Below are 14169 nucleotides of genomic sequence, written 5' to 3'. Positions count from 1 at the left end.
TCACTTCACCTCACTCATTGCATGCTATCTTTTCCACACCCTCCTGGTTGCAGTCAGCCATGTTCAGAGTAGGAGGGGACCATAGGAGGGTGACCACAGCAGAGGCTGGGAGGAGCAACAGGAGCCCATCTGGAGATGAGCCTCCAGCATGGGATCATCAACAGCTAGCTGCATCTTCTAGACCCCTATGGCTGCTAGCGATGACTGCAAGGCTAGGGATTATTTCCAGCATTTCATTATTACGAATAGCTCTCTGACACACACCTTTGCATATCAAGCTTTCCAGAGTACTTCAGATGACTTTCTCAGGTTGGAGTCTCAGAGGTTTGACTGTTGGATTAGGGGGGAAAAAAAAAAAAAAAAACTTAATTCTTTTAAAATTGTCTTCACACACACAAAAAATATTTTATATTGTTTATTTCAGCCAACATATGCATTTCCTATTATGTCTTTGTGACAAATGCCTTAAAATACCTATGTAAGGATTCACAACCGTATGCTTATTTTTCACTGAATGAATTCTATATATGATATATTTTAGGTAGATATTCTACATTATATAATATTTTGTTACTTATGGCACATGGGTTTTTTTCTTTGTTATTTAACCATTTTATAGATCCTCCTGAGTTTGTTTGTTGCTGTTATTTTGGACAACTTAGAACTTGATGAAGATCTAAAGAAGCTTAAACAAGTAAGTAATGGATGGGGGACTTTAAAACCTGCATTTTAAAAATAAGGGCAAACTGTGTGCTTGAGTAATATTAGAAGTTTGAGCTTCAAAGTAAAAAATGATAGAATTTAATAAGTGAAGGCAGGCCCAGTAGGAAAAAATGTTCTTTTTCAGTTTAACTTTAATAACAACATAGGAGATTTCTACTACTTTATAAATATCTTAGGAATAATTTTAGATTATTACTTTTGGGTAAAAAAAAAAGATAGGTCTAGTTTAATAAGTTGGATTTGAAGACCATTCTCCCTCTGTCATTGAAGGAAGATTGTCTGGAAATCAGATGCCACAGGGCCAGGTTGCCAGTTATCCTAACTCTGTGTAATACTTTTGATCATCATCACCCTATCATAAAATATGGAACATCAACTTAGCTGACCTCTAGGCACTAAAAGAGAATTTGGTCTGCATGCCCATAGGAATTGGAAGAAATTTTAAAGAATAAATGATCAAGCATGTGCCCAGTTGTGTATGCAAACAGACTGTGTGTCATGGCTGGGGAAATTGTATCCAATCCATGGACTTGGGAATGTGTGAAGTGTATGTCCCCAGTGGCAGAAAGATGATAAGGTATGCCAGCCATTCCCAAGGTTTCTGTGGCATGGAGCAGAGTGGGCTTGGGTGGTTAGCTGGTGGGAGAGGGGTGCTCTGGGAGGATTTTCTTGGATCACCAACACGCGAGAATAGTTGACATGTTAATAGAAACACAGCTCTGAAACAATCTTGTTGCAATTATATGAAGGCCCTGCATATTCAGAATTTTCAGAAGTTGTCTATTTTTAACAGAACAGGGGAAAAAAAAAGTAAGATTTCCATAATTATTTAAAAATACTTCTAATGGTCACTTTAGGTATTTTATTATATTACTCTTATACCTCCAAAACCACTGATTTTAAGCAAGGGTATCCATAAGGAAAGAAAAAAAAAAAAAAAGTGGATATGAAGATTCCTGCCAGGAGTATACTGAGCAAGGTACTGAGTTCCTTTCTGTCCTGAAACTGTGCAGGCATATGGTTCTGTGATGGAGATGACTTCTCCAGATCTTTTCTGTTTGTGACAGCAGTGATAGGTTCTTCAAATGTGAGTTGGGAAGCTCTTCTAGGCCATTGATGCAAAAGTTTTATGTGGCTCCTAGTTGTAGAAAAATATGCAATGTGTCAGTGCAAAATTGAAATTCATCAACCATATAATTTGACATGACCAATAAAAATCTGCAGCTGTAGAAACTCTTCAGATCATGCTTTTCAAATCTGGTATTAGATATGGGTTTTCCTATCTACTGTGTTTATTATGCAGAGAATTTGAATATCCCTGATATAATACATTAAAATGTGTATTCTACACATAAAATGAAAATACTCTAGTTTTTTCTAACTGCTGCTACTGCCAGATTCAATGTGATATTAAATAACCATTGGCTAAGTAAAATGCTACATAATGTCAGCCCACATAAAAATAGGCTTTCTGCTAGAAAGCAGTAAAATAAATTTTTGTGCAGCAATATTTTTGAATTTATGAATTCAAATCTAAGAATATTTTACAGTGTTGTTTTTTTTAGTGTTTTGATTTATTTATGTACACATATATGCATAGTCTATTTATATTTTTTTTACTTTTTATTTTAGGTGTTCATATATCCAACTGTTACTTTAGGCAGTTCATTTTATTTTTATTTGACACCAAGGAGAAAATTAACAGAAAAGCAGAACCGTAATTGGCATCTGAATTTCTTTCTCAATTATGAAGTTTAATAAACATGTGGCTCTTCAATTTTGCTACATATTATTAGTTACAAAATGGCTTTATTTAGATATTTTAGATATCTTTTTTTAGATATTTGCTGGGTATTAGTGAAGTTTGTGTTTCTGGAAATTCTGTGCATCAGAACTGATTATCCAATTGTGCAAGTCCACCTTTTGGAGTATTTTCTTTGAATAAGTAAAGATATTTGGGCATTGAAAACTCCAACCCTAAACAAAGCAACAATTCCATTTTCGCTACTACTTTTCACATTGCTCTTTGTTCACGATTGGCCTGAAACAACATGTTTGTTGACTTCTTCTATTACTCTCATACCTGAAACTCATTGAATTTTACATTTGGAGTCCATAGAAGCAAATATCACTATTCTAAATGAAAATGCTCCAAGTTCAGTTCACTTTCTTCCATTCTGCATAAGAAATTTCTGTCATTTCATTGATGTTAACAATTGCATCATGTTTTGTGTCCTTGGTTTCCCTTATATTCAGTGATCTTGGCTTTTGAGGTAGAACAGTTTCAAGAATGCACACACATACACACACACGCACAAGCATGTGTACATATACTTTCACACTGTGTTCACATCATGCAGACACTTCTTTTAAATCTCTAATTAAAACATTGCATGAAATGTTTGTGTATTTAATTTTCCATGTACAGAGGTCCAGCCCCCAAGATTTAAATGTGTAGAGTCTACTTTTACTATCCTGAAAGGAATCCAGGAAATGTGGGGGGGAAAGTTTTATTCTCCTAATGTTTCAAGTTCCAGAAAGTACTACATATCCCAAATTCAATATTTGCTATTTGAAATTTTGACTTCTTAAATCTTTTATTATTTTTACCCTTTGGTAGGTTCATATAGCTATGGCAGTATTGGCTGTATGCTTGCTCAGTGCCAGGTGCTTGTTATGTCCACTTCCTATTCAAAAAAACCACACACTACAGATATTATTATTATGTCCATATTACAGATGAGGAAGGTAAGTCATAGAGAAGTTAAGTAACATGTCCATGGTCATGCAGCTAACAAAGGACAGAGTTAAGATTTGAACCTAGGCAGTTGGACCAAAAGCCTAGACTCTTTGTCGGTAAACTATGTTGAAGCAAGCTAAAGTCATATTATGAGTGATACGTGTAGTGGAGGCACTTGGTGATAAAACTGTTAATATTTCAAATATTTGATGCTCTAGATGACAGTGCCACCATTATACTCACCAAGTTACTATTGAACTAAGGCTCTGTTTTCTGAGGAATGAAGGTAAATAAACAGCGAAGTCATGAAAACTTTCCAAAATAGTTATTTGTTTCCCCTTAAAAATTAGATGCTCTAGTCAGAAGCACTGGGGGTGGAGTGCTAACGAGAAACCATCAGTCAGGCCACCTCGTGCTTGTGACCTTCTGGAGCAGTGGCTCTCCTTAGACAGATACCTGATATGCCTGCAGCAAGTCAGCATTGTAGTGAGTCCACCAGAGATCTTCGTGAATATGTTTTAAAAATAATAATAATAAATGTGTTAAAACACGGAAGTAGGTTCATAGGTATTCTTCAAGAGGAATGGGAGTCTGTGCCTGTCACCTCTAAAACAGAAGCTGAACAGGGAGCCCTCGAGGGCTGGACAAGGGGAGAAAGCATTTTCCATGCTCGGGGAGGAAAGAGCAACCAGAAGCCGGAGGAGGTGGCTGAACGCTGGGACTCAGAGGAAGCTAGGATGCAGAAGCAAGAAGAGAAGAAGTGAAGCCAGAACCCTTCAAGGTGAGATGCGCCAGGGACGTGTGGAATGGACCCCAGCGGTAAGGGCAGGCACGTGGCCACGTGGCGTGGGGAATGTGGTGAGGCCAGGAGCCAAGGACTCCCAGGGGCAGCCATGTCCTGCATGGCCAGCGGCTGGGGACCTTCTCTTCCTTCAGTGGTCATCTTTCCCCACCACTCTCCTTTACAGTCTCTTCCACTTCAGAGGACAGTGTCCAGCCGGGAACTGCTGACCTCCTGGGTTCTCACCAGAAGCCGTGGAGCCAGTGGGCCATTTTTAACCCTTGAGGAAGCCTCCAGGGTGCCCTGCGCTTACCCACTGGGAGACCACTGCTGACTAAGATGTCACTTCAGTACTCGCAGCCGGAAATCCACGAGTCCTGGGTGGCAGCACCGTTTCCTTGATGCCAAAGCTCCCAGGTCTCCTCGTAGATGCTTTCTTTAAAAACAAAACAAAAAAGCGGTGATGAATTTCTTACTGCTTGATCAAAGCATTCTGGTGGAAAAAAGGTGTTTTTGTCTGTTTGTTTTTAAGCTGGGATTCAGAGGGGAAGTAAGAGATCTTGGGGAAAACGTTAGAGAGAGGTTCTGGTGTAAGGTGCCCGTTTCGGTCACCCCTCTCCAAGGTGTCACCAGCCAGTGTCATCATGGTCACACCTGTGCTTTTCTCTTGTCACTCCTCAAGATAAGTAAAAGTCACCCAAATCAAAACTACTCTAAGATTCCATCTCGCTCCAGTCAGAATGGCAATTACCACGAATGCGAGCAACAATGAATACTGGTGAGGCTGCGGGCAAAAGGCACACTCGTCCATTGCTGGTGGGGATGCTAAATGGTGCAGCCACTCTGGAAAGCAGTGTGGAGATTCCTCAGAAAACTTGGAATGGAATCACCATTTGACCCAGCTATCCCACTCCTCAGTTTATATCCAAAGGACTTAAAATCAGCATACTACAGTGACACAGCCACATCAATGTTTATAGCAGCTCAACTCACAATGGCTGAACTATGGAACCAACCTGGGTGTCCCTCAATAGATGAATGGATAAAGAAAATGTGGTGTATACACACACACACACACACACACACACACACACACACACTGGAATACTATTCAGCCTTAAAGAAGAATGAAATTATGCATTCACTGGTAGGTAAATGGATGGAACTGGAGAATATCATGCTAAGCAAAATAAGCCAATCCCAAAAAACAAATGCTGAATGTTTACTCTGATATGCAGCTGCTAATTCATAATAAGGTTGTGAAGCTAAGAAAGAATAGTTACTTTGGATTAAGCAGAGGGGAGTGAGGAGAGGGGAGTTGGGTGGGGGTAGGAAGGATAGTAGAATGAATTGGACATTATCACCCTATGTGCATATATGACTACATAACCAGTGGAATTCTACATCATGTACAACCAGGAGAATGAGAAGTTATACTCCATTTATGTGTGATGTGTCAAAGCGCATTCTACTGTCATGTAGAACTAATTAGAACAAATAAAAAAAAGATATACTGGGCTGGGATTGTGGCTCAGGAGTAGAGTGCTTGCCTGGCATGTGTGAAGCCCTGGGTTTGATTCTCAGTACCACATAAAAATAAATAAATAAAATAAAGGTCCATTGACAACTAAAAACATATTTTAAAAGAAAAGAAGATATACCCTTATAAAACAGTACAATAAACAAATCACCCCAACCCTGCATCCATGCACAGTTCCTCTGTTTCTTCCCTTGTGTGTAGGATTTAAGGCACAATAGATCCCTAGCGTAATAGCACTCTTTTATAACTACCCTAATTTACATGACCCCATATCTAATTAAGCAGAGACTACTTTTCTCTTCCCAGCATCCCCTGACCCCAATATAGGACCCTGGAAATAAATAAATAAATACACAGCACACACAGTTTTCTGCACAAGATCAGAAAGGAAATTGGCTAGAAATGAGATTGTCTGTGAATGTGTGATTTTGGTGAGCTGCTAAGAAGGCCTATCCACTGGAATAGAAGCAAAACAAAAACAAAAGTAAAAAGAACAAAATCTTGTCCCAGAACTATTCTCTGAACAGTTATGAGAGGATAACCTTGAAGCTCCGTGGTAAGGACTCACACTAGGAAATGTGGGTGGAGTTTTGCAATTTTGAAAATGAAGAGAATTCTTTCAGCTCTAGTGATTTTTGCCAATGCAGTGCAAGAAAGATATAAAGGGTTTTCTTTTAAGCGGTATAATATCATTAAACTATGAGGAAAAAAACCCACAGAGAAGCCTCAGGGAAAGAATCATTGAAAACAGAAGTGTAGATGTTCAGTTCAGATTAAATTGAAAGCTGTGAAATTAAAAATTGCTTCCCCTGCTCTTGTCCAGTCTCATTTGAATCCTAGTTCAGTGCAGTGACATCCTGTCCTTGATGGAGTCCACTGCAGGGTAGCGGTGCATATATACAGAAGTTTCTTGCTCTCATTAACTGGGACATTTTTTAGAAAAAACAATCTTATATTCTTTTTTTATTTCCTTTCTTTTTTGTTTTTTCCTTTTCTTTTCCCTGTGGTACTGGGGATTGAACCAAGGGCTTCGTGCATGGTAGGCAAGTGCCTACCACTGAGCTACATCCTCAGCCCTTTTTTTTTTTTTAAATATGGTTAACCTTTTTCTTTTGCTTTCCCCTGAGTGAGGGTTGATGTTACGTGTCAAGTCGGCTGGGGTAAGGGATGTCCACGTAGCTGGTGAAACGGTATTGGGGCGCATCTGGGAGGTTGCTTCTGGAAGAGACTGCTATATGAACTGGTGGTCTGGATAAAGCAGATCCTCCTCCAAGTGCTGGCAAGCATTGGATGCTCCGAGGGTCCAAAGAGAAACAAAAGGTGGGGAAGGTGAGCCCCTCTCCCCCTGGCTTCCTAGCGGGGGCACTCGGCCTTATCACACCCACATGGGAACCTGTACCATCGCTGTTCGACTCTCAGGATGTCAAACTCTACCACTGGCTTCCTTGGGTCTCCAGCTTGCAGGTGGAAAATTAAGGACCTCTTCAGCCTCCATGATCCCACGAGCCAGCACCTTATGACAAATACGTATCCACTGGAGTTCTGACTAACGTCTTCTTACACCCTGACTCTTTGATTTTCATATTTTGCCACCTGCATTGAGCTCATTCCAGATTCAGGGCCACATCAAGGAGACAGGGATGTTGCTGGAGATGCCACCCAGCCCCGGCTGTCCTCTCCCTGTCTGAATGGAGCCATCCATCTCCTCAGTGTCTTGTCAGCCTCCCAGGAATGAATTCAACCTAATGTGACTTAAAACTGAGTGACATAACTGCTCGAATCATACCGGTAACTGCTGTACATAATGCTACCTGTTGAAAACTTCCTGGTACAGGGCACTTCATGTCAATTTTTCAGATTTAATCCCAAAATATTCAAAACATCAAAACTGAAGTTCAGGGAAGAAAATTTCTTGCCCAGATTCACATAATTCCTAAGTGCCTGGGTTGGGAAAACGTGGCTGTCTAAACCAGAGTCCTTACCAAGAGACGCCATGCTCAGACAAGCAGTTCTTCAATTCATGGTGAGAAGGATCTCCAGGCGGACTGAATGAGATGCTTATCCAGCTTGCAGATCTGCATATTCTAAGCAACCCAGCTCCTAATCAGAATAGAGCTTAATGAGTCAGAAATCAGTATTGAGTGGGGGATGGGGAGGAGGGTGATGTGATTCAAATCCTTGGCATGGGCCAAGACCACCTCAGTCTCATTGGCAGTCCAGAGACTGAGTCTGCCCTTCTGTAAACCTGGGCTCTGCATATTCATGTATCATGTGCTACGGGTATCATGTTAGTGACAAAGGACATGTGATGACCAAGCGCTCTCTCTATCCTCACTCAACTTGTGAGCTGATGAGAGAAAGTAACAAATGGACACATTCAGTGCAGGGGTTCGCTCTAAGGTGGTCTGTGGTGGCACCAAGAGCAGGCACAGAGACTTGAGTGGTCAGAGTCAGGAGCGAAGGACCGTTTCCTCTCAGATCCTTAGGGTCTACATTTCCTGACAAATCACCGAGTTGCTGACTGATTCTTAGATATTTTTTTTAGAGATTATTAACACCATTTACTATAGTGCTACCCAATCTTTTTCCATTGTGGTATGAATAGATAATGGTATTTGTACAACACCCCGGGGCAACAGTCAGAAACCACCACCTGGACGCATCCAGTATCTAGGATTCCTGATGCTCCAGGAAGCATCTGCTGTCCAGGAGTCAGAGGATCCTACAACTCATTAGTAGCTGAGAGTTGGGAAACTGCACTTTCCCTGAAGCCTTCCAAGCTACTGCACCACTTAGAGCTACTCTTAATCTTCCAGTTGGAGGTGACTCTTCTGTTGTCAATTTACATATCACTGCCCATAAATTTCCATAATGTAGATCTCAAAAGATCATCTTATATAGCATTTGATCTGCTATTTCTGAAACAGCTCCTTCAAAAAAAAAAGTTAGACCTTTTTAAATAATAAATTCTTATGTCACTAAGGCATGAACAGTAATAACATTGGTTTAAAGAAGTGAAGTGGCTGAGAACTGTTTAAATCAAGGTTCAAACCAGGAAGTCAGAGCAGAGGCTCAGAATTTGAGAATATCAATTATCAACATCAAGACAACACATTATAAGCATAGGAGTCAATGCAGAAAGTGGAAACTGCCAACTGGATTTTTCAGTCACACAGGTAAAAGTCAGGGATTCAGGAAGTCAGACCACAACAGGAGAGGAACCTGTAAGAATTGATGTCCTCCTACTGTGAACTGAATTGTGTCCCTCAGGAAGATGTAATGAAACCCTCAGCACTTATAAATGTGACTTCATTGGAAATAAGATCTTTGCAGATGTAAATGTAGTTAGCATCAGGTCATTAGAATGGACACAATCCAATACGGCTGGCGTCCTTAGAAGAACTTAGACAGACTTAGGGGAGAACACTATGTGGTGATGGGGACAGAGTTTGGAGTGATGTGTCTACATGGAACACTATGGATTGATGAGGTTCTAGAAGCTGGGAGAAGCCCACAGAGTGAACCCTCCCTTGGAACACCCTGTAGGAGCTCACCCTGCAGGCATCTTGACCTTAAGACTTCTAGTCCCCAGAATAGTGAGACAACAGCTTTCTGCCATTCTATCCACCAGATTCTGGTACTTTGTAGCAACAGCCTCAGAAACTAGCACACTCGGAAGCCTTCTTTTCTGACGTCCACTAGCAGGACCCCTTGTGAAGCTGAGAAGTGGCATGCTGAGACCGTGGACTGCTGGAGCAAAAGATGCACTTGGAATTCCAGAGCAACCAAGAGAAGTTTCTCAGAACTTGGAGGCACTTTCTTCTGCTGCGAATCAAGTAAATCCCAAAATTTTATAAATTTTGAAGTTTCTTGGAAGAAGGGTTTCTATAAACCCTTCCAAAATTATTTGAGGTTAGTTAAGTCTCCTGCCTTGGAGGAGCATAAAACTACACACCTGAGACTCTCTCTTCAACTTCTCACGGGTGACTTGTTGGTTGTAGCATCATTTAATTGAGCCGGTTCAAAATGACATAATGTAGATTTCATAGCGCTCTGCAAGGTAAACCTTCAAATTTTGTAAAGTGAAGTTTGGAGGGAAAACACGCCTCGATGGGAGAAGATCAAACTCACTTACCTCGAGGTGAGCCACTCTGAGCACTGAGGATGGTCTTCTGCTTTACTTCCTTTAATCAAGAGAACAGAACCTTTGAGAACAATGAGCTTGCTGCACTGGACCCTTTAAAACAGCAAGGTTGATGGTGAAGTGACACCCATGAGCACCTTTCTGTTTCCCAGCTCTTGTCACAGGCAGTGGGAGACTAGATTGTTCTGGCTCTAAGAAAAAAAGTATGACCGTTGATTTGCAGACTTATGCAGCGTCTCACAGTTGTTGAATCCAAGAGGCTCTGTCATAGGCGTGTTAGGACTGGTTGGGAGGAGCTAGAATAAGACTCACCCATGTAGACCTCAACCCTAGACCTGGGTGCCAGAGACGTCGCTGCCAGCAGTCCTTGGATTCAGCTTTCACACAGCCTGTCTAGTTCTTCCTTCTGAAGAGTTGAAATCCTTTTCCATTCTTCCCAAAGCATTTTCGCTATCCACTTGTTTATTTATTCATCAAAGACTTGAGCCCCTATAAGACACAGGACTGGACACAGGGAATTAAGAGTACACTAATGTTCTCTGTTCTCAAATCTAATTTGAATGCAAGTTGAGTGTTCCTTATCTGAAATGCTTGGGACTGGAAGTGTTCTGGGTTTTGGAATATTTGTATAGACTTTAGCGGTTGAGCAGCCCTGATTTGCTCAACTTGTATCTGCTGTGCCTTATTTGATCTGATGAGGTAGGTCCTCCAGCCTCTGTATTGTCTTGTACGATTGTTTTCTACCACTTTTAAGGATTTATATTGACACCCAGCACCACCACCAGGTTCTGGTAAGGTCCTTTCCAGATCTCAGGTTTTCATCTGCAGAAGTCAGGAGCTCGCCTTGCTGGGCTGTTTCTAGCTACACTCACTGTGTCCAGATCTGTTGTTTATGGTCAGTGTTTGTTGTGTTGCTGGTGTTCATGCTGTATGGGTTTTTTTGATATATTTATTAGTTTATTTAATATTTTGTTTACACAATTTTATTTTTATGTGGTGCTGAGGATCAAACCCAGGGCCTCACACATGCTAGAAAAGCGCTCTACCACTGAGCCACCACCCCAGTCCTATATATTTATTTCTGACATCTCCCCTGTTCCCCACTGTGAGCTTGCTCACAGCTGCCCACCTACCCAAACTCAGCCCCCAGCATAGGCAACCTGAAGCTTTTGCCACTAGAGGGCGACAGCCACGCCGCATGAAACCTGGATGTCCCTGACCTGCCTGGCCGGGGCTATGGCCACCACTAAGCCCAGTGTAAGACCTGGCCTCTCAGGACAGGAAGATTTTGTCAACTTAGGCAGTTTTACTATAATGAAAACCTGGGCACCTTAATAAATAATGTCACACCACATCATTTCTTATTTGCTTCAGATAAGTTGAAAGATTCAGTCAAGAAAGCCATACACCCATTTCTTTCCATTTAGACCATTGGCTCTTAAAATTCACCACTTTCCTGTGATTCTTTGCTGTGAAGTACTAGGAAAGGAATCATCACGTGACCTCAGCATAGTTTTGAATGGGTCGTTTCATCTTACATTGGATTTGTGGCTGAAAACTTAGAGCTAGGCACTTCACCTTCTCAGGTAAACCAACAGCAACTGAGGCCAGATTCTACCTTCCAGAGATGACTGTCAGGACTTGTCCTCTTACTCCCTATCATCTGCCTGCTGCCACCCTTGTTGATAAAAGTGGATTTAGGAGCGAAGGTGGTGTGGCATCTGGAGAACACATAAGTTAGTCACCCTTTCCCCTAGGCTAGCCGGAGAGGAGGGCTTCAAGACAATCACTCATCAAATAGGGGCACCTGGGAAACTGAGACTGGCTCCGCTGGCTGGATTTTGAGCTGGAGGACCAGCAGAACTACTTGGTGCAGCCGCTGGATGGGGCAAGGAGAGATGGCTGTTGAAAGATACTGGCATCTTCTGGAGAATGGTGGGGTTGGGTAGGGCGAACACGCCCATGTGTGGCCTGGAGATTTCTGAAGGTGACAGGCCGGCCAGTGTGCACGTGGCCGTAGCTTGCAGGACTGTGTAGAAGAATGCTTATTAGATGAATGCTGGGGAACCCCAGCCCCTCCTGCTTCTCTGCCACCTCAGACAGTGCAGAGGGGATCTCTGTGGCTCCCACATTAGTTGGAGGCAGGGAAGCCAGAGGCCTGTAGGCCAAGGCCAAGGCAAGAGATACTCCAACCAGAGAGGAGGTCTAGGAAAAGTAGACTCCCTCTCTCTTAGAAAATCTTGGACTGTAGAAGGCTGGATCAAAACTGTCCTTACAAACTGCATGTTACCCCATCAGCAAAGTCCATAAGCTTTGATCAGGTCTAGATCCAGACCAAACCAGAACAGGCCCACCATGAAATGTGGCTAGCTTTCTAGATGGATCCCTTCTTGCCCCACACCCTGTCCTGGCCTGCTCTTTGGAGAAACAAATGCCAAAGAAGGAGGTATGGCACAGGGAAAGAGGGGACCATGTCCCCTCCCCAGCACACCACCACGAACCCCACTGGTGGTTTGGCAGGGTGGGAGGTGGGGGTGTTTGGATCAGATATGAGACTGGGCTGCATTAGATGGACTTGTACTAACCAAAATAGTTCAAAAGGTTGCCAATCAATCTATTTTTCTTTGCTCGTAATTCTGCGTTCCCATAATGAGGGTCAGTGATTTCCTGTGACCCTTTCCTTGTGTGCTACACAATGCACTTGCTCAGGACTAGGTGCAGTGGGAGACGCTGCCTCCCCAGCATCTCAACACATGGCCAGGGCTCTTTCGAACACTCTGCACTCTGGCATTAGCAAAAGAGCAATTTAAATTGTTCCTAAGAAGTGAAAATCACGTATGTATGTTATTTTGTTTGATGTTATTCTTATTTCCAGCCTGCTTTGCATAAAATATGTTGATTAATGTAAATTTTCATAGTGCATCTAATAAGCCCTTTTATCAAAGTATGCAGAATTTAACACTCCACAGTCGACCACAAGCACACTCAGGAATGAACTTGGAAATGCAAGATCATTGCCTGAAAAGGAATTACTTAAGGAAACAGAGTATTGTGGAGGTCCAAACCCCAGCATGAAGACTCCCATCCAAAATATGTCTTCTCTATGTTTGACTTAAAGTGCCGTATTTATTTTATGGTAATACCATTACTGAAACAACTTCATGTACACTAAGGTGAGACAAAGAAATTTACTGTGGCCAGGCATGGTGGCACACGTCTTTAATCCCAGCTAGTCAGGAGGCTGAGGAAGACACATCTCTTGAGGCCAGCCTCAGCAACTTAGCAAGACACTATGTCAAAGTGAAAAATAAAAAAGGGTTTGGGATGTAGATCAGTGGTAAACACCTCTAGCTTCAATCTCAGTAAAAAAAAAAAAAAGAAGAAGAAGAGAGGGATGGACAGAAAACAAATGAAGAAATTTTACTGCAGACAATAAAGCCAGATTTCACATTATCATTATCAGAACACGTTACAGATAACAGGGAAAATGCCAGAAGAACCCTGTGACACTGGATTGAAGTGAGAGTACCTATAAAATCAGTTTGTTTTAAGACAGAAGATGACGGGTACCTGCATGCATGCACACTACATACGCTCACACATATGACTTTAGGTAAGAACATGCACACACATAGGTAAATATATACAGAACTAAATGCAGAAAAGTGGGTGAGCACGTACATGCCTGTCCCAGCTCTTCGTGTTGGGCAGGCCTCGATGCAGTAACACTATGTTCCCCTCTTCTGCATTTCTCTTTCCTTGATTTCAGTTACCCAGAGTCAACTGTCGTCTGAAAATATCAGATGCAAATTTCCAGAAACAACTAAATCATACATTCAAAATCAGGCAGTGCTCTGTGTGAAGTCTTGCCCCTCTGTCCTGTCCTACGGTCCTGTTGTACCTGGGATGTCGTTCCTTTCAGATAGACTGTCAGGGTCCCAGTGTAGTGTTCGGCTAATCCTTATTATTTGTGTAACAGCTGTAAAGCACAAGACAGTGAGACCAGCAGTTCAGATATGCAGAGAGAAGCAATAGGGTGCTTCCTTTAAGTGGGAAAGTGGAAATACGGCGAGTGAGACCATGTTCCTGTAACTTTCACTGTACTACATTGTTATAATTTTTCTACTGCATCACTAGTTATTGTTACTCATCTCTTACTGTGCCTAATTTATAAATTAAATTTTATCATGGATATGTATGCATAGGGGGAAAATAGTCTATTTTGGGTTTGGTACTATCTG

At 41.9% G+C, this 14169-nt stretch overlaps 1 protein-coding gene across 5 annotated transcripts in view; it reads left to right on the top strand.

Annotated features, from left to right (window-relative positions):
* The window catches only part of NALCN (sodium leak channel, non-selective), a 307654-nt gene that overhangs the window by 204754 nt on the left and 88731 nt on the right, over window positions 1–14169 (top strand). For 4 of the 5 annotated variants that reach the window (XM_079138603.1, XM_079138602.1, XM_079138604.1 and 1 more), the window contains one exon: window positions 620–694. The exons of the other annotated variant lie outside the window; for it this stretch is intronic. In XM_079138603.1, coding sequence (XP_078994729.1) covers window positions 620–694 — 75 coding nt within the window. The remainder of the gene's footprint in view (window positions 1–619; window positions 695–14169) is intronic. 5 annotated transcript variants of the gene reach the window in all.

This window comes from Sciurus vulgaris (assembly GCF_902686455.1).
Source record: "Sciurus vulgaris genome assembly, chromosome: 4".
In the NCBI taxonomy this organism is placed as follows: domain Eukaryota; kingdom Metazoa; phylum Chordata; class Mammalia; order Rodentia; family Sciuridae; genus Sciurus; species Sciurus vulgaris.
This window is presented reverse-complemented; position numbering and strand designations above follow the sequence as displayed.